The sequence below is a fragment of the Phascolarctos cinereus genome, unplaced genomic scaffold, assembly GCF_003287225.1.
Source record: "Phascolarctos cinereus isolate Bilbo 61053 unplaced genomic scaffold, phaCin_HiC Scaffold_3;HRSCAF=262, whole genome shotgun sequence".
Classification (NCBI taxonomy): Eukaryota; Metazoa; Chordata; class Mammalia; order Diprotodontia; family Phascolarctidae; genus Phascolarctos; species Phascolarctos cinereus.
In genome coordinates, this window is record NW_027555736.1 from 227,463,728 (window position 1) to 227,488,921 (window position 25,194).

Genomic DNA, 25,194 nt, shown 5'->3' on the forward strand with positions numbered 1-25,194 from the left:
TATTATTCTTCCAAATCAATGGCCCTAGAGGTAGCTAACCACAGTCAGTGACAGATAATCCAGGAAAGTTGAGGGTGTGTGCAAATCTGGTGTTTTCCCCTCCAAGGACAAGGGTGTTCACTTGGAGGCTGTCCTCAGTGACAGCTGGGGAGGCCCATTTAGCCAAAATGAACGTGGCTTAACGTTATGTGGAATTACCAAGTATTAATTAGCAAATGTAGTCATGAGACCAGCCACCTGATCCATAAGGGTAATTCAGTAACCCCCTTTCCATATCTGAGTCTAAGGCTACCCTCCAGGACACTGCTCAGCCTTAAAAGGTCTCATGGAGAATAAGCTCCTACTCTTGCTATACTGAGCTTCCGAATGGCAGACCTCTGGTGTGCTACTCCCTCTAAGCTAGTTTAGGGAAAGTGACTAGTGAAAAGCAGCAAATGCCTTTTTGAAAAGTAAAGAGAGACAGAAAGCAGTGGAGAGGAAGCTCTGGGACAGAAGGGAGGCACCGGCAATAATTTCAAGTGTGAAGCTCCTTTTCTTCTATAGGCAGCCAGTAGTATAGCTGTGGCTTCTGGCCAATCTGAGTACTGTAGTCAACTTACTCCAAAGGCATCAGGAGAAAAGTGAAAAAAAGACAGAATAGGCTGCGAACCTAAGGGCTAATGGTTCTTTTAAAAACTAGTAACCTTGCCTTTTATATGTAAACCGGAGGCCAGAAGTTAAGACACAGTTTGAGAACATTTCCCCTTTAATTTCTTTTAAAATTGGTTTCTTTAAATATTTTAATTACAAGTTCTGTATATTGGAGATAGAGTAGTAGACACTGCAGGCACTCAGTACTGGATTCCGCCCTCCTCACCCCTCTCATGCTGGGCCCTAATAAATGGCCCCCATGGTTCCAGCAGCCTCAGAACTAGGTATATTTGGATACATACTGATGGATTTCCAGTAGCCCTCACAATAGCAAGTATACACTGAAACATCTTCCAAGGGACCCCAATGATTTTTTGCCCACCAACACTGGGCAGTATTTTAAAGATGATTCCAGACATTTCATTATCTTACACTAACAACTCACAGCTGGCTTCTCACTAAGGTGGAGAACTTCAGGAAGTATACTATCCTCATCTTGGCCCTGTGTCGACACATGGAGGAGCCAACATTGCTTCCTCTCTCCTGCCAGCCCACTACACAAGACCAGAACTGGTCATGCTCAGAGCCCTCATCTGTTCACATACGGCAGAAAGATCAATCTGAACTTCAAATACAAGTCCAGAAAAACAATGCAGCAACACTTTACTAGAGACCTTCCATCAATCTCAACCAAATTCTACCTCCACTGACTCCAAGGTGCAGCTGTTCCACTTCCACCCGAGAATGAAGATGCTTCTAAACCCACCCCTTTGCTGGTATGATTGCTAGGAACTCATAGAGAAAGGCAGGTGAGCACAGCAGGACTGTGCATGGTTGTGCAGAGACGGGCCTTTCTGGGGATAAGACCCATGGTCTAAGTGCAAAACTGATGCACTCTCACCTCTGGAGACAAGAGTATCTCAAGCTGATGTCTTTTGAGCCAGTTCACATTCCCCGCCTCCCCCCCCCCCAAAACCTCAGGCCACCTGGGTTGTGCTTCCCAAAGAGGTAGAAGAGGCATTTTAAAGCCAACCAAGGCTACCTAAGTAGGAAGGTGCCCTTTAATAAACAAAGCAGTACTCCTCCCCCTGTATTTGAGTAAAGAAACTGCACAGGGTCCAGGGTTGGAAAGATCAGAGCCAGGGCTATATAGCTTCGTAATGCTGGGGGCCAGGATCTTCTTCCTGCACCACTGAGGATGTTGGATTTGTGAAAACTGGGCAGGTGTAAGACAGAGGAGGTACAATTTATCTAGCAGTTTTTCTATTATATGCTGCCATAGTGAAAAAGCAAAATCATCTCTGGGGAGGATACATGGAAGAAAGGCTAAGATATTAACGAGGCTCCATCAATACTCTCTCTCTCTCCCCCCCCCCTTTGAGCATAATAAGGAAGTAAGAACATTCGTGTAAGACAAAGGCAGTGGAGAGAGTGACAGGAACGCTCTAAAAGGAGCTGTAGCTGCTGGTCGCCTAGTGCTCTGGCTTCCCTTAGGCCAGCAGCACACGGAGCTGTCTCCCGCCCAGCTGATCCAGGTACGCATGACGGAGTAGGGGAAGACAGGTTTTCAGTCTCTGTGAGCTGGAGCTTTAGGGAATACGATTTTCCCTAAAGGTCAAGTAGCAGGACACGAGGATCCTCCACTGCTGCCTTGATTTTTCGAAGGAAAATCACTGCCTCTCTGCCATCAATCAGTCGGTGGTCATAAGTCAACGCTACATACATCATGGGCCGCACTTCCACCTACAGAGAAGAGACAGAGGGACAATCTTTTCTGTACTGTATGGGTACATGAGGAAGAAACAGATCCGAAGACCCAGTTCTGATGGCAATGCCCTCCAGAATTTTCCTTTTTGTGCATTTTGGGTTCTTCCTACAGTAAGCTGCCCCTAAGATGGGAAACCTCACTCAGTGACAATGTTCTTTGACAAAGGACACTGAAATCTTCACATACTCTTCTCTCTCCTACGAACTCTCCTGCAGGCCAGAGGAGACCCTTCTGCAATCCAGGGAATCCTGAACGTTCTCCTTAATGTAATCCTTAAGGCTATCTTCTTAGACACTATCTCCTTTCCCTTCCACCTAACCAAACCTCACCCACATTTTGAGGCCCAGCTCATGATCCACCTCCTCCACTAAGCTTTTCCCAATCTACAGCAGCACCCAATAATCTCCTATAACACACAATTTAATCAAATCATTTTGGCTTTTACAGGTTCCCAATTTCAAGTTCTCATCTCTCAACTAGACTGTAAGAAGGGACCCTGTCCGTTCCCATTCCTCCATAGTGCCACGAGGCCACAGGTTCCCCACTCATGGAGCACATTACTAAGTAGAGCGTAAGATTCAAATACCTTCTGGCTGACCTCCGATGAAGGAGCATCACTTCTCCCATAGTTCCTGGAACCAAGCAGGAATTGTGGTGAAGCTGCTACAAAGCTCTATCAGTAGATCTCAACTAGACAAAGGCTGGATCTCTCTCTAAATCAGGTTCTACCAAACAAGTTACACCCTGCAACTAGTCTTTATGGCACAGGACAAGCAATATCACCAAAAGATCTCACATTGTAGCAGTTCCTACCTTGCCTCCAATAGCAACAGGCCTATCAAAAATGGCGTGCATGCCCAGGATGGCTGACTGAGGGGGGTTGATGATTGGGGTCCCAAAGAGGGAGCCAAAGACTCCTCCATTACTGATTGTGAAAGTGCCACCATCCATATCTTCTATGGCAAGCTCATTCTTTCGGGCCTGAAAAAGACAAGTTTCAAAATCTATTTAGACTGTACCTCTTCACAAGCTGAAGAAATAAAACCTGGGTCCTTGTTTTACTGGGGGATTCAATCATGTTCTAATCAGACACTGAGGACCTGGCTCAATTTCTAAGTTTTTCAACTGAGATGGACTTAAAAAGCTTCTCTTAAAGCAGAGGCTCAGAACAAAGAGTTTCACCTAGAAGTTCAAACTAAAATGACACCCCATGACAAGGGGCTCTTCTGCCTTTGCACCGCACCCCCTCCCCTTTCACTCTACCTTCAAGTCACCAGAAAGACTTTGGCTTTGGCTCCTGGTCGTACCAACGAACCTAAGTCAAGTAAGCTGGTGGTGGGGATCTTCTGCTTTTGCTGCCCTCCTTCTTAACTTTCCCAGTAATCTGTGTTTGCATTTCTTCATTAAATTTTACCTTCTCTCCCAGCTCATTTATGGCTCGTTCGATGTCTGCAAAATTCATAGTTTCCACATTCCTAACAACTGGTACCACAAGTCCCTGTAGGGAGTAAAGCACTGTTTTACAGAGTGAATAAAAACGTATTCTTTGTACTTATTGACCTTTGTATACAACACCTTTCCTTTGAGGAGCAGGAGATATTTTCATAATGGTAATTCATGAAAACTACTGGAAAAAGCTTTTAGACGTAGGAAAATAAGACAACTGTCCAAATGAGTGATGGATCAGAATTCTTAATCTAGTTCCACTGATTCCAAGAAGGCCGACACCTTCCCTTAAAAGATGCATTGTTTTACTATCATCCACAGCATATGGAAATTCAGAAGGGTAGGAAGATCTGGCCTGATACAAAAAGGTGGAATCTAAACAAGGTCAGTCTCTTATACCAGGTCCCCTCACTCTTCAAAGAAAAAGAAAGTATCTTCTTCAAAGCAAATGTCTTCTAACCTCAGAGGCAATGCCATGGCCCCTAATACAGTAAACCCAATTTACATACCCGTGGAGTGGCCACAGCAACACTGATGTCGATATAATCTCTATACACCACCTCTTTGGTTGTGTCATCAATCACTGTGAGGGAAAAAGCAAAGTTTATACACATTCCCCAAAGCAGGGGATGAAGTGGGAATAAAGGAATGTTTGTAGGGCAAAGCTGATTTTTCCCCCTTCCTACTCCAATCAGTCACCATTATTCCATTTCTTGGGTGCCAACACTTTCTTTTTTTGCATCTTCCAACATTTCCTTAATACACTGCCAAGCACACAATATGTACTCAAATAAACCTTACAAACACTGCATGATTCTTCACTTTAGCAAAGGAATAAGAGTAGAATGCCTTAGTTTAAGAAGGAAAGAATCTGCCCTTCTTCCTAACCTGTTCAAGACCAAGAGGGCAGCCTGTCCACATTTCAAAATAAGAAGGAATGAAGACTTTACCAACTGAAAGCCACATCCGCTGTGTTTTTCGCTTATGAGCAGTGAGAGGAAGTCAAATGAATGTCTAGTCCTAAATGGTGTAGTGCATAGCATGCCAGGCCTGGAATCAGGAAGACTCATCTTCCTGAATTCAAATCTGCCTTAGACACTTACTAGCTATGTGACCTTGGGCAAGTCATTTAACCCTTGTTTGCCTCAGTTTCCTCATCTGTAAAATGAGCTGAAGAAGGAAATAGCAAACCACTCTTTTTTGCCAAAAACAATACAACAACAAAAAAAAACCCCCAACAAATGGGGTCATGAAGAGTCAGATACAACTGAAAAACAACTGAACAAAAAAGGGGCTCTTAAAAACAGCTGGGGGAAAAAAATCCATAGGTGGAAGAACTAAAACAGCACGCTCCTGGAAGGGAGAGACTCTTTCTCATCTGTCTTTGAATTTCTAATGCTTAACCTAGTGGAAAATTTGGGGGTGCTCATCAATTGAGGAACGGCTCATTAAGGGAACAGAGAAAGAAAGAAGCATTTACGTGGTGCCTACTATGCAACCAAGCACTGTGCTAAGTGCTTTTCAAAGATGATCTCATTTGATCTTCACAATCCTATGAGGCAGGTGCTGTTATTATCCCCTTTTTACAGGTAAGGAGAGCAAGGCAAACAGGTTAAATGACCTGCCCAAGGTCAAAGGGCAAGGACCTACATATGACAAAGTACATATAGGAGCATTTCCTCAACTGAGGAATGGCTGAAGGAGGGAATAGAAAAGGAGTGTCTGAGATCAAATTTGAACTCGTCTTCCTGGATCCAGGTCCAGGGCTCTATCCACTGCACCACTGCTTGCCTGAACAAACTATGCTATAGCAATACAACAGACTATTATTGCATCATAAGAAATAATGACGGGACTTGGGAAAACCTGGAAAGATTTGTGTGAAACGCAGAGTAAAGGGAGTAGAGCCAGAAACAATTTATACAATGACTATAACACTATAAACAAAAGTAACTTCCAAAGACTTACACATTTTGATCAGTGCAATTAGATTACCCATGATTGCAGAAGACTGATGAGTAAACACGTTATCTACCTCATGACTTCTGGGCAGTGAACTCAAGAAGAACAAGACATACACTTTCAGATATGCTCAAAGCATGGATGTTTTACTAGATTATAACTGCTGATTACAAAGAAGAGCTGTTTTTGTTGTACTGGGACAGAGGATATGGGATGCGGAAGAGTGAAGGCCCTCCCCCAAAGAAAGAGAAGAGCACCACTGGAGCATCTTTTCTAAAATGTACGTCGGAGAACAGAAGTTAGACTCAGATGAAGATAGATAACTTTGAAACATGCCGAATTTATTATATATATATTTTTAAAGTGAGCTGTTTATAACAGAGATTGGCAGTTTTACATATAATTCTTTTTTCTGTTTATGGTACAAAGAAGCCTTCATGTTAATTTGTGTTTATCAAGTTCAGAGTAATAAAAAGTAAAATTTTAAAAATGTTTTCACTAAGAAAACTGCATGGACTAGTCTTCTCAAAGCTGTTTACAATTCTTTGGGACCTCTGGATCCATTGATGGGTGATAAAAAGATTCCCATCTACCAGGGGGAAGAAAGCTATCTAAACGAGATGAAAAAAATGACTCTTCTTGTTGAAGCAAGACTTCTAAGGTGAAAATAAAAACAGGGTTTGATTCTGTTAAAGAATTGATGGATTCAAGTCTAAAAGCCAGAAGCAGCACCAAGACTCCTCCCAGTAAATCCATTCCAGAGAGATCGAAGTTTGCCATGGAATAAGTGTCATGTACAGAGGCCATTTGCTTTAACACTGAGGGTGGGGGAAGAATGCCCTTATGAGTTTCCTGCCTGAATGAGATAACCTGGGCATGAACAAGGCCTCCCAAGAGGCAGTTGGTAGAGCAGCAGATAAAGCACTGGGTCTACGGTCAGGAAGATCTGAGTTCAAATCTGCCCTCAGAGACACTGACTAGCTGTGTGATCCCAGGAAAGTCATTTAACCTTTGATTGCCTGAGTTTCCTCAACTGTATAATGGGGTAGCACCTACCTTGCAGAGTTGTTGTGAGGATCAAATAATATTTGTACAAGTGCTTAGCACGATGGCACACAGTACGTGCTATACAAATGTTTATTTTTTTCTCCCCCTCTGAGTTGCTTGCTGCCAGACCAACTCTTTGGAAATGAAATGGAAATGTTCTTTGGAACTGAAAAACATGTTCTCTGACTAATGGGAGAACTGACATGCAGGCTGAAACACATTATGCCACTGTTTTAAGAAGCTAAAAATGAGTGATAACAAGGAAGCTCTTACATAAAACATTTATTTTTCTATGCCAGTAAATAAAGACTTTTTTTCATTTTGGTATAGCCATCACGTGTGTATGTGTGCATCATGGCCCAACTGCACTCACCTGCATTCACCACTGGCTGCTCCTGTAAAGCAAAGGCAGAGGCCTTCACAAATGCTGACATGAAGCCTAGTTTCATGTTGTGTTTTTTCAGAAAACTTTCTTTGTGTCGGGCCCGCATGTCCTGGATGTTACTGCAAAAACACATTGTAAACACAAAGGAAGCATCATCTGCTGACTTTTACATTTCTTTACATACATTACACAGATAACTTCACATACAGATTAACATCTACTGAAGTCCTACTCCAGTGGCTCGTGGTGGCATGAAGCAGAACCTAGACTCCTGAAGTCAGGCTATTCAAGTGGAGCACAAGATAGAAAAGCTTTGGGTAGGGGCCTCAGAACTATCATTACTATCATCCAATGGCAAGCCTAACTAAATTCAGAGAGGCTCATCACCAGAATGTCGGCCACTAGGTTAGTCTTTCTGACCACAGTAACTCATGAAACCACCTACTAAAGCATCAGAGGGTTTATAATCTTTGTTGATGAAGACATCCCCACCAAGGAATCACAGATTTTTACTGAAATAAGAACAGATTAGGCAAGCATTCTACTAAAATTCCCAACTTCTCTAGGCTGCTCCCTTTAAACAAATTGTGAAATGGTTCACTAAAAGTCATCGTGATTAATATGTTCTAGTACAGTGCAAGGCAAGAAGGAATCAATGCCAATCTGCCTCTACTATACTGTAGACCCTTTAAAGGTCTCCCATCTTTTTTTTTTCAATTGTCCCAATTTTTAAAAAAAACATATTTAAGTTCCAAGCTGTTTCCCTCCTTCCTAACCCTGCACTAGAGAAGGCCAGCATCTGACAGATATAGATAGATAGATAGATAGATAGATAGATAGATAGATAGATAGATAGATAGATGTGAATACATAATTCCATGTCAATTCTCTTTCTCTCCTGCCATTTTTTCAAAAGTCATTTATAGCTTTTCACTGGCAGACAACATGACCAAAAGATCATAAGATATGTCTGTGGGCTAAGGACCCAGGCAGAAAAAAAAAACAGCTTTGTTAGAAAAATATTTTTCAAGGGCTCCAAAACTAGGGCATGATTTACATCTGTTATGTTCCTTATTCCTTTTTTGGCTAGGGCGTTAACTCACCAAATTGACAACCGGAGCACATATGCCCCTCCCTGTGTGAGCAAATTAACTCTCCATTCAAGGCCCTGTAAACCTCACCCAAAGCAGGCTGTGATCAAACCTGGGATGGCTATTAAAATGTGGTACCCTTCCAGGTGTCACACTGAATACAAATAAATATGTTCCCCACCTTTTCAGATTCATTGGTGCCCAACAAGCGGCAGGATATTTAAGAAACAGGGTTTTGTCTGATACAAAGCTTGGGACTTTCAGCTTTAGCCTTTCCCTTCTACCTAGGGGAAGCAGAACTTTCTGAGAAGCCTTTGGAAAACCATAGGATTTTATCCCCCTGCTTCCCCCTCCTCTCACAGGCATTATAAAGTCTGGGAAATGGTTTTTCCCCATAATTTTATCATTGAGATATCTGTATTTATCGGAATAGATTTCTGTGATGGAAATTGAATTTAGGTCTGTCTCTGCCCCAAAGCTTAGTTCTCTCTATGTAATAGGCCCAATATAATATTAAAGTGAAAGATAAGATATGACACAACTTTAACTTTCCCCTCCAGACCTTTTTGTCCTTGAAAAAGGAAGTTTTCCTAGGGGGGCTGATTGGGTTTACAATGTTTTCCTGAGCCTAACCTTATTTACTGCTAGGATTACCACCCTAAAGACATTACTGGTTCCCAAGACACAAGAGCTGCAGAAGAGGGAAAGAGAAGTGATAAACATCTTTGCTCTCAAACCTACCCAAATTCTATTGCCTTGGTCCATTAAGGAGTTTCTATTTCTGAGTCCTGACCCTTGGTAACAGAGGCTGAGGCAACTAGGGAGAGGAGTTGGTCTCAGAGAAGCCCCTTTTGAGTGAGGCAATGGCATAAACACCAAAGGCAATCAAACCAAACCAGATTACTAGATATACTAAGACCCCAGGTCATTGTAAAGTGACACCTCGATTAGCTACTGAAAAGAGCTAGACATACTGCATTTCCCCTTCTGTTTTGTCAACTCTATCTTTCACAGCCATAAATATTTACATGTTTTGTCTTAAGGAATTGGGTAGAATTTCAAAGTACAATTTAATTTATGTACAATTTAGCCTTAATGCACTGTAATACAAGCTGTTTTCCCTTCTAATCCATTACCCCAAGGTTCTTCTTTGCATCAAATGGACAGGAGAATATTCTTGTAGCTTATAAGAAAGAAAAAGCCCTCAGGCTCTGCCTCAACTCTTCCTGGTCATTAGAAGAAAAGTGACACTTTAGGAAATCTTAACATTGAAAGTGCTTGAACACACACCAGGGATATTTATTCATAAACTCCCTCTCTTCCTCAAAATCAAATTCCTTTGTGAAAAGTTGGATAATATTCCCTCCCAAATATTGATGAAGGGAAAGCAAAATGCTTACCAGGAACAGAGAAGCTGTCCTGATAAGCTGATCTCTCACAATCCTGAAAGGCAGGCCAACTTTTAATTTGTTAAGAGTTCACGTATAGGAACCAACAAGGGCCAGTTCTGAATTAGCAATAAGCAAATTCTATCTTTTTATTACGGAACACAGCTCTATATCCTATTTTGTAAAGTCTCTACCCCAATTTAGAGAAAACACATCAAGAAAGGGCCACACTTTCTAGCCCATATAAACTACTATTAGTAGACTGGGCACAGAAATGGGAAACAGCTTAACTCGGGAAGGAAGTTCCAAGGCACTTTTACTAACAATCACTTCACAGAATGACAAGATGTTAGACCTGAAGGGACTGTTCACTAGGTCTGGTATCAACAGAGTGTGCCGATACAGGGAATGCTAGCCACATTTTATTGGGAATGGATTGAAGGCCAAGGGGAACACAAACAAGAGTAGTTATACATTCTGGTTTGAAAGAAGCAACAGCTGATCATCTATTCGAGGTTCCTCATTTTACATATGAAGAAAAAAACCTGAAGAGGTGGCATGATCTATTCAAGGTCACATAGTCAGTGGAGAGCAGATATTACACAGGTTCAACTAGGTGGCAAAGTAAATAGAGTGCTGAACCTAGAGTCAGGAAGACCTGAGTTTAAATCTGACCTCAGACACTTACTAGCTGTATGATCCTGGACATATCACATAACTGTTTGTCTCAGTTTCCTCAAACCACTTCAATATCTTTGCCAAGAAAACCCCAAATAGGATTGAAAAGAGCCTGACACACCTGAAAAGCATTTAGTATTTTTTTCACTTTATAACACAACCTCAGTGTAGCAATGGCCTAATAAGCTAGTAACTCAGTCTCCCTCTCTCGGCTCAAATACACCTGCCACTATGAACACATTTAAAGAGATCTGCTGCTTTCTTATCTTCAAACTTGAAGAATCTGAGAGGCATACACAATGCTTGGAGAGTCAATCAGAAAAGGAAACAATCCATGGTTGGCTAAAAGAAACCTATTCTTCCTGATATTAATATTGGAATCTCTCCTAAGTATAGGACAATGACCATTGTTTCTACATTCTCCAAATACATAGAGATGGGGTTACAGTTCCTACCTCATATCAATCTCATTGAAAGTGGTCAGCATTGCACATGTATTTTGGGCCTCCTTTAGACGTTGAGCAATACGCTGTCGCATCCTGTTCATTTTCACCTAAAACAGAAAAGAGGGTGAGCCTAGAAAATCCTGGACTCTTGACATCAACTCTGATGCCAGTTTAGCTCAAAGTAGTATCCACATTGGAAAGCACAGGGGTGAAGAAATAAGTAGGAGGGCGTGATTCCACACAACAAAGGCCTTACTCTGCCCTTTTCAGTGGTGGTATTTTAAAGATAAGGAAACCTTACTTGTTTAGATTCACTTTTAAGTGTTTTCTAGCTCTGGGGCCCAGGAAATGGTTTGATTTTAAAATCAAACTCAAGTCATGCACAAGACCCAACTACTTGTGGAGAGAAGACATGCAAAGGAAATCAGACACCAGCACTGAAGGGGCAGTTTTTCTAGATGGTGCTGCCTTGTCGGGCAAGAAAACCCATCCTCTTTGCCCACATTTGAGGTTTTTGTCCTAGCTGACAGCAGCAGCAACAATTTATCAAATAGGGTGCTGGGCATCCCTGCTTAGCAGAAGCACTCCCTAAATCATCTCTCTCAAGCATCCAAGCTAACACTTCTAGAGGCCTTGCAAAATGATCACTCACAAAGAGTATGTCTTAGACAGTTAATTTCAACTTACTAGTTGTAAAGTGCTTAGCACGGCCTTGCACATAGTAGGCACCATATGAGTGTTAGCTATTATTTACCACTAATATGATAACAGGGACAAGAGAAGGGACTGGGCCTGTGATATCACTTGTACAAGGAACCTCTGAAAAGAGGAAACTCATACCAACTCAGGCAGAGCTTTCTCTGTAATGCAGTCTTGGGAGCTGCGTAGGGCAGCAGTGTCTACCTCAATAGAAAAGGTGTCATGTGAGAAAACCACATACTAACATTACCTCTTTTCTACTATATTTTTATTATGTTAAATATTTCCTAATTCCATTTTAATCAGGTTCTGCTAGGGAGGGTTGAGCAGTGTTTGACACCTTCGGCACAGAGCACTAGGAGGTTAAGTATCTTCCTTAGAGTCACACAGCCAGTAAGGACAGAGGCCAGACTGGATCCCAGAAGATCAGTTTTCCTAGCTTTGAGGCCAGTTCTCTATCTGCTATATTAGGCTGCCTCAAAATATATTAACAGCAGCCTTTATGGCGCTTTACAGTTTATCAAACACTTTTTTCATAATATGTATGTATTATTATAACTTCTGTAGATGAGAAAGCATGTTCAGATAAGAGTGACTTGCCCTAGGTCACCTTTAGTAAGTGCTGAGAACACGGTTAGAAACTAGGTCCTTCTGTTTCCAAGTTCATTGTTCTTTCCAACATACACATTACCTCTTAAGTGACTGGTTGTAGACCAGGGCTGGGCTGGGGTAGAAGTTAATGAAATATTTATGGGCAAAATTAACTTCACATTTGTAACTGGCTACAAGGCTGATCTGATCACTCCTCTCTGATATAGTACTCCTCAGCCAGTGTTTACAATCCTAAATAATTCTTCACATGCCTCCCCTTTGGTTTCCTCATTCCTGGAAAGTTGGTAGAAGAGCATGTAAGGCTCCTGAGAAATGAGGAAAACTGAACATGTTCTGTCAGCTTCTCATTGAGCTGGCTCACCATCCCATTAATCTTTGGTCTGGGAATTTAACTATTTTGTCCAAATTCAAAATGTATTTTGACATCAGTGAGAAGTTATGAGCTCTGGAAATATAAACAAAGCCTACATAATTACGGGTCCAACCTTCAGGAAGGCACAACCAAGGGGACAAATTTTGGGCAGGAGTTTCCTGAAGCAGGTTGATTTCGTTGTAGCAGTCTGGAAGCTGTCACTGCCATGCCACACCCCCCTCCTCAGTAGTGCTCTTACCACCCTAAACCTGGCATTCATTAGTCCGCAGCAGCTTACCCTATGTTCTGAACGCACACCTTTGCCAGCTCCTGGCTCTGCTGCTGAAACAGCAGCAGAGGGTTTTACTGCAGACACTGGAAATGGAGAAAAGGTACAAATAAATACATCAGGAAGGGAAATGACTTCTCCTGCTGCCTCTTCTGTCCTTGACAGCATCAAGTAGACTACAGGTGCTTAGTGAAAGTACCTAAGAATTCTGCCCCAAAATGCAGTGAAGGATCCCATCAGGCCTAAGTGACAGGAAGACCATCCAGAAGGAAGGACTCCTTGCAGATGTGGACAAAGCACTTACAAAAACGAGCACATGGAACTTGACGAACCACCTCTGCTTCTATTTCCATAGGAATGAGGAGCTGCTTACCAGGTTTGGTATCAACAGGCTGTGATGACACAGGTGGCACTGGGGGCATCTGAGTGGGTATAGATGCAGCAGGTGGGGGGGGGAGGAGAAGGAGCTGGAGCTGCTACAGGATCTGGTTTAGAGGCTGCAGCAGGGGGAGCTTCAGCTGGTTTGGCTTTAGCAGGAGCAGCTGAAAAAAAAAGGCTTCAATACACATACATAAAAAACTAAATGGCATGGGCATCAAAAAGTAAAGCCACAAACAGGACCTGCTGTTCTAAATTCTATTTCAATCACTCTTTCTTGAGTGCTTCTAGGTGTTACGTACTATAGCAGGTGGAGACATAAGGAGGTACAAGACATGTCCCCGGGGCAGCTAGGTGGAGCAGTGGATAGAGCACCGGCCCTGGATTCAGGAGGACCTGAGTTCAAATCTGACCTCAGACACATAACACTTACTAGCTGTGTGACCCTGGGCAAGTTACTTAACCCCACTGCCTAGCAAAAAAAAAAAAAAAAACATGTCCCTGCCCCCCAATAATCCCCCTACTACGTGTTCTAAATCAGGTTGCAGCCCAATGCAGTTATATTCCTATTGACACAAACATTCTCAGCTTCTACCTGGGAAAATGCATCTAAAAAATTAAAATCCATCCTTCCTTCCTAGGGCAGCTGATGGTACAGTAGAGAGAGGGGCCTAGAGTCAGAGAGATCTGAGTTCAAATCTGACCTGAGACACTCAATTTTAGCTGTGTGACCCTGGGAAAATCACTTAACCTCTGTCTCCTTCAGTTTCCTCATCAGTAAAATGGGCATAATAATAGCCCTTACCTCACAGGGTTGTTCTGAGGATCAAATGAAGCGGTAATGATAAGCCTTAGACAGTGCCCGGCTCACCGCAGCACAGCGAGTGCTACACAAACGTTAACTGTCATTACTACAGAGTGGCAGAGTGGGCAGCACCACGGGGCCAGAAGGCAGGAAGACACAAGTTCAGATAGGACCTAAGACACTTAGTAGCCACGTGACACTGGACAAGTTATCTAACCTCTGTCTGCCTCACCAGCTACATGCAAAGCCATGCACTCAGCGCATGACACCACATCATCCCTGGGCCTGTGCTCCCTGCACTGACCTGGCAGTCATCATGGCTATGGCCTCCTTGGTAGGAAGCCCCACCCTAGGCCCAGACCCATTTCTTTTAGTCTTGTTTCATCTTTCTGAAGCACATGTGACTTAGCTAGCTGGCTGTGAAGGCTGATGAAAGATAACCTCCACATCTTTCTGATGCCTGCCTACAACTTTTATGGCCTGAATCAGACTCTTAGAAACAAGTTTCTAAAAAGATTTATAGGACCATAGATTTTAGAACTAGAAAGGAGCTTAGAGGTCATTTAGGCCGGCCCTATCATTTTAGAAGTGAGGAAACTGAGGTCCAATTAAGTTAAGTGATGTGTTCATGGTCACAAAAGTAGTAACAGAGCTAGAATTTTAACGTAAGTCCTCTGGTTCCAAACTCGCACTTGTCAGTGGACTAAGTTCCTATATAATCCAAGTGACATTTAGAGTTTTCAGTTTACTTGCAAAGCAGGATGACTAGCACACCCAGAGCCAGTTTTAGCTACTTCCCAGGGTCTTTTTGACGATACCTCTCAGGTATCCCTAGGGAGCAGTTTTCTAGAATTCTAACATTATCAGTTTATAATGTCAAAGCTACTTTATATCTTGTTACCATAAGTGTCATGTCCACCAAAAAGTAAGAGGAGAAGCACTCTATCAACATTCTCTGTCTTTAAAATGTAACTATCCCTGTACAGCATAGGATGGACTGAAAAACAAACTCTGACATGCTCTGAACTCTTGGATCCAGCTACTATACAAAGTGCTACTTCTTACCTCTGGATCATCCTTTTTACTCTCTCTTGAAGAGATATAAGGTTTTGGAGGAGCTAGGTGGCAATACTTACTGTGTGACCCTAGGCAAGTCATTTAACCCCAATTGCCTCACCCCCCCCCCCAAAAAAAGAAAGACATAAGATGCAGAATGAAGAATGTGTACAGGCAAGGAGAGGGCACTTGGATGTGTTCTACTTCTTGACTATTGCTTATCTATCAGAGGCACTTGAAGTTCACATTGAATAAATGTTGCCACTCTTACTCCCTCACCTAAGGTGGCTGGAATGCCAAGGAGTTCTTATGAGGTGGGAGGGAATCAGTACTTTATTTTCAGTCCCATCTCCAAGGTGGTATGTTGGAGACCATGACAACAGGAGCTCCTTCCTTACCGCCAGTTTTCCTGAGAGTGAACAGAGGGGTTCCTCCTTCTACTCTTCCTCCATCAGGTACCAGGAGGGCTTCAATGACTCCACTTGCTGGTGATGGAACCTGCACAGATGTCTGGAAAAGGGAGATGGGTTGGGGGAAGAGTCAATTTTTATTCAGTACTAGAATCAAGTTAATTGTACAGACAACAGCAAGGCCAACACACAAAAGAGGTCAAAGACTTCCATTTTTCCTTACAAAGCAGTAACAAATCCAGAGTGTATTCCACAGAAAATACAATGGGGGAATCAGCACTTTCAGCTCTGACTCATCACTGTGCCACAAACTGCAGATACAGAACAAAAGCCAAATTTTCCCTGCCTTCAAGGAGCTTACATTCTATTGGGGTGGGAGGGAAGACAACAAAATAAGAGTAAAATACAAAAAAAATACTAAAAGTTGTGGGGGCCTGAGCATTAACCCTCAGGAAGGATCAGAAGAGCATTTACAAGAAGCTCAGGAGCAAGGTGCACATTCTATTTAACCTTGAGGGAAAAACTACGCACAATGTTGCAACAGGAATGGGAATCCCCTGTACCCAAGCAGGCCAGTTTGGCTGGAAAATGAGAGTGCTTACAGGATGATCTGGAGCCATAACGGAAGGTCTTTAAAAGCTGAAGTCTATATTCAACCTACAGGAATCAGGAGCTGCTGGGGGGCCTTTTGGAATAGAGGAAGGCTTTAAGAAGATCAATTTGGAAGCTGGCCAGGCCCACACCAAGAAAAACAAAAGCTATAAAACCATATAGACAACATACACCCTTTAAGAACATCTGACAGGCACACGATAAAAGTCAAAACCAGCCTTTGAAGATTTCCATTTTTAATACTGAGAACTTCTAAGAACTGTTGCACTTTGAAGTCAGGCCCAGCTTGAAAAAACAAAACAAAACAAAACCAACCCAACACCTACTCACAAACTCAACTATTCCCTTAACAGTGCCTTGGCTATTTTTCATTTCCTCTTTTGGCGACTTAAAGAACCAAGGGAAGAGAGACAAGAACAGACCCAACACACACTAAACCTACCTTGTCTGTTTCAATTTCACAAACCACTTCATCTTCTGAGACTGCGTCTCCAACAGCTGAAAAACAAGCACTTGTCTGTCAGAGGGAAAACTCTTAATAACCAGAGGAAATTTTTAAAAGCATATGTCTGACAACGCCATTTTCTGAAAAGGTCTGAAGAAAATATACAATAGACATAGGATCCTACTGACCAAGACACACTTGATTTACTTAGCTGGAGAAGTGTTTGCTACATGATACTTAGACACATGGAATAAAAAGGAGAGTACCAAATCTTACCTTTCTCCCACCTGACATCCCCCTCTGTGACAGACTCTGCAAATGCTGGCGTATTGACTGTAATAACATCATTCTCTAAATAAGGAGGAAAAAAAAGTCACATGAATAGCTGTCTTTTACCATAATTTAGTTTATATTTCACTCAAATTCCTCTCCCAAGAGGGCAAGGAACTCAGTTTAACTCACAAGTACTTACTGCACACTGCTGTAGTTCTGAAGAAGCGAACATTCAAGACGGAGTCATTTATGCTACAGAAAAAAAAAATTTTATAATTCCTTTAACTGGTATACTTCTTATTTTAAAAATCCTTTTTTTTGTTTTCATTTTTTGTAAAAGCATGTGTGTTCCTTCACAGTCAAATTCTACCCCAAACGAAGTTTGTTTCATCTGCTATAACAGCACTCAACATGTAACATACTCATATAAAATGCAAAGGAAACCAGACTGGTCTTATTTTTTCAAACGCCAGCCTGGACAACTCAGTCCCCCGGAGACTCACCAAAAGAATCCAGTTCTTTCTTTATTTTTTCATTTAAATTTCCTTTATCCAATCAAGTAGTATTTGTTCCATACTCACATATGGCAATGTACCAGACACTATGATAACGTAAGTTACATTATACTTATACATTTTAAAACAATAATATGCAGACCATAAATACTGCACTACATACCGCATATCTATGTTGTACCAACGAGTTCTACTAAAGAGGCCATGGAATTTTTTGTTTTAATGACATTACGATACCTGTCTGTAGTTTCACATTTTATTTCAAGTATCAGTACCCTGTGAGGTTCAACAATAGCAGACTGATTAGGGCCTGGACACTTGTGATGATCCTTTACGCAGTGTATCTTCTCTGGAAAACTGGTTTAAAGCCACCATAATACTTACTTGCCAAATATCCTCCTACCCACACCCTCAAGGCACTTGAATAAAAAGGGAAGAGGGAGATAGAGGAGAAGACCAGTATTTATAACTAAAGGTTAATCCAAGAATCATCTGGGTAGCTTTTCTCCAAGCTCTGCATGTGGGATCATAATATGTTAATACTCTGCCTATTCAGCATCCTAGAGCTCCAAAGATTAGTACAGAACTCGGCTTGCACTATACATTCTATAAATGCAATTGTGTTCAAAGCAACCAGATCGGTCTTCTTGTTCTCTTAAAGAACAGACTGGACTGACCCGAATCCTAAGAGGCTTTACTGAAGCTTTTTTTTTTCCACATAGCTTATTCCTCCATACCACTTTACTTTTAAGGGAAGAAAGCTATATTCAATTCCAACCCTTCTCAGAAACACCACTTTTGGTTATGAGGAGATTATGGTAAATGACGAACGTATACCCTTATGTTAGGTGTATTGGTACAATGTATTCAGAAGTGGACATTATTAAACTGGGCTTGATTTTTTTAAAATTGAACTTGGTATCTAGTAGGTGGGGTGTTCGTAAAACTTCTAGCAGAGCACAAACAAAACCAGCAAAGTGCTTATCTTTATAATAACACTTCAGAGCATCCTCTTTGGTACAGTTACTCCTAACAGTAGCCAAACAACTGTTTCTAAAAAGGTAAGATATGTTAAAATGCCAGCTCTTTGAGGGTAGGGACTGCCTTTCCTTTGGCTTTTATCTGTATGCCCAGTGCTTAACACGGTGTCTGTCACAGAGGGTGCATTTAATAAATCCTTGTTGCCTACCTGCTTGCCTTTGCACAAGTTAGAATGCATTTCCTTCTGATCTTGCAGAACCCCCAGTTTCCTGAATACATTGTGCACAAACATTTCACACAGTTTTACATTTCAAGCATTAGTTAAAACTAGCTGCCATCAAGAATAATTCTAAATCGGGGCAGCTAAGTGGCAAAGTGGCTAGAGCACTGGCCCTGGAGTCAATAGGACCTGACTTCAAATCTGGCCTCAGTCACCTGCGCTTACTAGCTACGTGACCCTGGACAAGTCACTTAACCCCATTGCCTAGCCAAAAAAATAAAAATAAAAGAATAATTCTAAATTCTCAAAGCAACAGTTATAATTTCTATGCCCAGAGGCCAAAAATTAAAAGCCCTCCTACACATCCTAAGGAGATCCACGCCTCCCACATAACACTTACACAATCTTTTTACTATAAAGGTAAGCCGGTCCCTGGCACAGAGAGATACCTGCAAGAAAAAAAAAATTAACTGAAAGTCTTAGCTTTTGCTTTATTACCTACTGAAAAATACTGGGGGATTCCTCTCTAATCCCTAAAATAGGGTAATATGATCAGCTTCAATCAGTGGTATACAATAGTTTTAAGCTATATCGGGGCCCTGGGGCCCTATTCCCTTAGGAATAAGCAGGCAATTTCTCCACTTATCTGATCCAAACCCCATTATCCTTTCTTCTACCACTTTGTAGCTTAGCTACTCTCAACAAGACAAGAACTCTTTCTGGAAGAAATCTAAGCTATCAACAAACTTATAGAAAAAATGCTCCAAATCACTAATAATTGGAGAAATACAAATTAGAGCAGTTGAGGTTCCACCTCATACCTATCAGATTGGAAAAGATGACAAAAAAAGGATAATTACTAAGGTTGGAGGGGCTTTGGGAAAATAGGCACACTAATGCACATGCTAGTAGAGCTGTGAATTGGTCTGGCCTTTCTGGAAAACCATTTGGAGATATGGCCAAAATGTCATTAAATTGTTTATACCTTCTGACTCAATGACACCACTACTAAGCCTCTAACTCAGGCAAAGCAAAGAAAGAAGAAAAGGACCCATGCCTACAAAATTAATTAAGCTCTTTTTGTAGTAGCAAACAATTGTAAATTAAGGAGGTTCCCATCTGTTGGAGAGTGACTAAACAAATTATGGTATATGGATATAATAGAATATCATTGTGTAAGAAATGACAAAAAGGACAGTTTCAGAGAAACCTGAGAAGGTCTACAGGAACTGATGCAGAGACAAGCAAGAAGAACCAGAACAATTTATCCAACAACAGTGTAAAGACAAAGACAGCTTTGAAAGACTTAAGAACTCTGATTGAAGCAAAGACTAATTACAACTCTAGAGGAATGATGAAGCATTGCTTGACAAAGGGATGAACTCAAGATGCAGAATAAGATATATGTTTGCAGACACAGCAAATGAAGGAATTCATTTTCAACTGTGAATATTTGTTACGAAAGCTTCTCCCAATCCCTCATACCTGCAATGCGAAGGAGTAGCAGTGTGAGGAGTGACAGGGATAGGGTAGCTTTAAAAAAAAAAAAAGAGGGGCACTGAGGCATCTTTTTTGTTTTTAATGCAAAGGGAGCAAAAGGAAAGCCAGAAAAAAAAACATATAGAAGCAGGACAATTTTGAAAACTACAAGTTGAACTTATATATGCTATATAACTTGCATATTTACATGACATATAAACTTTTTTAAAAAGTAAGCTGTACATAATATAAATCTTAAGTTTCTGTTCTAAAATGTACATAAAAATACCTATCTTATTTTGGTATTTCTGTTCAGAATGTAAAGAAAACAAAAAGAAAGACTAATCTTTTCCGCATCCCCAAATTGTTCTACAATCCAATCTTCTCCTTTTTGCCACTGATACTCTACATTATAATGAAGTATTAACAACCAACTACTTGAAAATTTGTGCAAAACTACTACTAATAAGAAAAATGATAAAACAACTCTAAGTTACCACATTAGATTACATCTATCAAAACAGCAAAGATGATAAAAAACGACAAAACTCAAGGTGGGTGGTAAACTCTAACTCACACTAACACACTGGTGGAGGAGTTGTGAATTAATATGACTATGAAAAAAAGCAATAAAGAATTATGTAACAAAAGTCACAAAACATTCATATACCCTTTGACCTAGAAATTTCACTTTTAGGTTTATGCCCTAAGGAGGTAAGAAAAAGGAAGAAAGGACTCATCTGTATAAAAATATTCACAACAGTATTTTTCCTTTTTTTCCAAGAAACTCTGAACTTAACACCACAAAAGATAAGTATTTCCATACACAAAATAGAATAGAAAGAGAATTGTACATAAAGATGCAAGTATATATTATGAAGAGTATTTTTCTTTTTAAGTCTAATAAATTCAACATGTTATTTTCAAAGCTGTCCTGCTTATGTGCTTCCTACTGACTTTAGTTCTGCTCTTTACTCACTTTTATAATGCTCTGATAACCCATTTTTCTTTTTTTTTTCAGTTTAATATCACCCTCCTCCCTACTCCCCCCAAAAAGCGAGAGAAAAATAACATCTCCGTTTCAGATATGTATAGACAAGCAAAACAAATCACCACACAGGCCATGTTTGAAAATGGATGTCTCATTCTGCACCCTTGAGTTCACCATCTATCAAGTTAGGTAATGTTTCAGCAACACTATTTTCTTTTAATTTTATTTTCAGTTCCAAATTCTCTCCACCCACTGAGAAGGCAGGAAAAAGAGACGTTACAAAAATGAACAGTCATGCAAAACAAATTCCAGAGTTAGCCATGGCCAAAAAGAAAGAAAAAATGTTTCCATTTGTACTCTGAGTCCACCAGCTTTCTAAATGGAAGTGGTTAGGGCTGTGTTTCATCATGAGTCCTAAATTGTGGTTGGTCATTGTTTTGATCAGTTACCAAGTCTTTCAAAATTGATTATCTTTCCAACATTGCTGTTGCTGTGTAAAGTGTTCTACTGGTTCTGCTTACCTCACTTTGCATCACGATGTTCACACGAGTCTTCCCAGCTTTTTCTACGACCATCTCCTTGAGCTAGTAACAGTACTGCTGGCTCAAAGGGTATTCGAGGTTTAATGACTTTTTGGGTGTAATTCCAAACTACTTTCCATAAGGGTTGGAGTAGTTCACGGCTCCACCAATAGTACATTAGTATATGTTTTCTGCACAGTCCCTCCAGCATGTCATTTTCCTTTTTCAACATCTTAGCCAGTATGATAGGTTCAAGGTGTTGCTTTAATTTGCTTTTCTCTAATTCTATGTGATTTAGAGCATTTTTTCATGAGACTATTGATAGCCTGAATTTCTTTCCCTGAAACTGCTTATTCATATCCTTCAACCTTTTACCAGTTGGGGAATGGTCTTTTTTTCCTTGTAAATTTGACTCAGTTCCTTATATATCTTACACATGAGATCTTTTCAAAGATTCATGAAAGCAGAATGAAAAAAGCAGAACCAAGAGAACAGTATATGCTGACCAAGTAAAGGAAGATAAGAGCAAACAGAAGCAGAAGTGTTGCCCTGCACAAGTGACTGTACATGGGTCTTCATTTCTTTTATCAAATCAGCAAATAATGGAAAGATACAGACATATGTGCTATTATTCCCAACCATTTTCTCATGTTTACAGGGTTTGGGGTTGTAGTTGTTTTCACTGTTCTTTGTTTTATTCTATGGTTGGTTTTTTTTTGGGGGGGGGACGACACTTTTTTTTAAAGTAGAGATATTCTATTCCAAAGTTGTCCTTCCACTGACATATTATTCTTATGTTGTATCATTTAGCCTATCCTGTTTTTCAGTCTATTAACATTTTACTTCTTGTCCTGGCTGAGGAGAAGAAAGACCCTGAAATGAGAAGTCTTCAATTTATGCTAGCTCTCTACAAATTCTACAAGGGGGTGAAAATGCAGTAACTCAACCACTACATTTTCTATAATAGCACATCTTAGAACAGCTTGAATGATTGAAGAAGCATGGTATGTTGGGAAAAATGCTGGATTTATGTATGATCCTAAAGACATCCCTTCCTTTGAAACCTTCTGGAGTTAGCCTGAAGGAACCCACAGTGACCCAAGATATATTTCCAGTCCATTCCACAAGTCCTTTCACTTCAGTATTTCATTTTCCATCTCACAATAGATGGAATGTTTACTGACAATAATTTTCAATAAATTCATGTGGAAAAACTGCTCATGTATCCTTAAACCTAATACATAAAGCACCTGGATTTACAGCTAGACTACTCTTAAGAGGAAGGGCAAAACTTACCAGGTAAAGAACGTCTCCCCAAAGGGCAGTTCCCCTGCGGAGAGAGAAAGCGAATCAAGAGATAAGATGGGAAAAATTCCACCTCCCCACCAACACACACACACACACACACACACACACACACACACACACACTCACTCACTCACACCCTGTCTCTCTCTCTCTCTCTCTCTCTCTCTCTCTCTATCCCACTTGATACAGACACAGACACCCCCCTCCCCCGAACCTATCCTAGTACTTGGGCAAAAAAAAAAAAAAAGGGGAGGAGGTTTACAAGGGCCCGGTGTGTGAAGAGTTTAAAGTGGAAAGGTTGGAGACTAGACCCATTATTCCACTAGTAGAGGAAGCTCCCTTACAAAACTCAAGTTTGCACCTTCTCTGCAGGCGCAGGAACCCAGGATCACAGAGCCAGCACATGTCAGAGAAGGGGCTTGAACCAAGGTCCTCCTAGCACGAGCTCTCTAGCTACTCTGCATATGATGCCCTTTTTTGAAAAGTGGCCTTTTCCAAAATTAAAAAAAAAATTAAAATCACCTTCACTCCCCGAAACTGGAACTCCCACCCTCAGGGAACAGACTGACCCTCGCTCCTCGCGGCTTCGGGGCGAAGCATTCTGTGCCCACACCTCCCCCCACCCCCAAACACTGGTCTTTGACTTCTCAGCATCCTCAGGGAGGGACCCCGCCGGGGCGTGGAGGTCACGGGGAGAGAACGGCAAGCCCGCCCCCGCCCAGTCTCCGCGACATTAATAATGCACAAGGCGGACATTAGCCCTGCCCTTTGGTCCCTTTCAGCTGGGGGGGCAGGGGGTAGGCTGTCTCGGTAAAGGTCACGAGCAGGAAAAGCGACCTGCCCTCGGTAGCTATCCCACGCCCGCCGGGGCGCAGCAGCAAGAGAAGGGCACTGAGGGAGGGCTGGCCGTAGGCGCACCGGAGCCTCGAGCCCGCACTCGGCCGGGGCGGGGTGTCCGGGGCGGAGACCGGGGAAGGTGTGGGACGCAAGGCCCCGCGCCCCGCCGGGCTCCTCTCCGACCCGGCGGACCGGCGGCTCTGAGCCGTGGCCCCGGCCTCTCCCGCGGCCTCCTCGTCCCGGTGCCCTTGGTGCCCGGGCCAGCCCCGCAGCCCGCCCCGCCCCGCCCTGCCCTCCAGCCTCCGTGGGCCTGCCCGGGCCCGTGCCGGGCGGCCTCGGCTCCGGCTCGCACCCGGCCCGGTTCCTACCTTCTGGAAGGCGAAGAGCGAGCGGCTGAATGCCCGGGACACGCAGCGCGACCGGGACAGCATCGCGATCCGGGCAGCCAAGCCTACGGCGGGCGGACACCGGATATAGGGCCCGGCAAGAGCCGGAAGCGCGGAGGGCGGTGCCACGTGAGCGCCGAGGAGGGGAGGCGAGGGTTATACCATTGCACCTCTTCGAGGGGGGGGGGCCGCCCAGGGACTGAGGCAGTAAAAGACCTTTCTTTTATCCCCCAGCGATTGAAGGCGGGCGCGGTCCCTTATTTACTTTTCAGTGTCCCTGGGTACCTAGCGCAGTGCGCTGCAAACAGTAGGCGCTTAATAAATGTTTTATGGACAAGATAACTGCAATACAATCCTAGCATAATTGCCTGAATAAATCATACCCTCCTTCACCTCTTCCTTTCACCAGGAATAAATCCCAAGGCAGCCTTTTGTGTGTTCACTTTTTAAGTCATGATATATGAGGAAAGGGGACAAGGGAAGTAGCTGGGAAAGTAGCTTACACAAGCTATTTGTGTTTCTGTCTTATCTCCCTACTAGACTGTTAGCTCTATCAGGGCAAGGACTCTGAACTAACTTTCTATCTCCCCCAGCATGCATTATAGCACCCTGCACACAGTCGGGTTTAATAAATATTAAATGAGTGAATAGCTCTCTCATTAATTTCTTACACAAATCTACTTTAATCAAATCAGGTTACCCATTATTGTTTGCTGCACATGTATGTTCACATGTTGAAGAATACCTTTGCTCATACCACTCTCCTTTCCTGCAAATGCCCTCCTGTTACTCTCTCCTTAACTAAATGCTGACTTTTCAAGGCTCTCTGAAGACAATGCCACCAATTTGGAACATATAACAAACATTAACTAAAAGTCATTTATATGCCAGGCTCCATGCTAAGTGCTAGAGATACAAAGAAAATGCATTGCATTGAGGCAGGAGAGTTCAGGATGAGAGCTGGAATATAGAGAATGTGGAGGTAGTAGAGTAAAATATCATATATGATACTTTGAACTTAACATTCCCCAAAGCAATACCCAGCACATGCTTTGAACGTGGTGGGCACCTGAATGTTTGGTAAATAAATGAACATGAAATTAAGTGAACTAGATTGTAAATGGCTTATGTCTCTTAACATATAGAGTACTTAGTATGGCACTGCATTCTAGAAATGCTTCCTG

The 25,194-nt window shown here is 42.0% G+C and overlaps 1 protein-coding gene across 1 annotated transcript; it reads right to left on the bottom strand.

Annotated features, from left to right (window-relative positions):
• Positions 1-727: 727 nt before the first annotated feature.
• On the bottom strand, positions 728-24,122 carry DLST (dihydrolipoamide S-succinyltransferase). The gene is given in 16 exon segments (XM_020986284.2): positions 728-2,373; positions 3,212-3,379; positions 3,813-3,896; positions 4,354-4,427; positions 7,227-7,357; positions 10,851-10,948; positions 12,803-12,879; positions 13,167-13,245; positions 13,247-13,335; positions 15,431-15,542; positions 16,497-16,552; positions 16,776-16,850; positions 16,972-17,024; positions 18,889-18,937; positions 22,776-22,809; positions 23,993-24,122. Coding segments are annotated over 16 exon segments (1,377 nt in total). The 5' UTR covers positions 24,056-24,122; the 3' UTR covers positions 728-2,238.
• Positions 24,123-25,194: the final 1,072 nt, after the last annotated feature.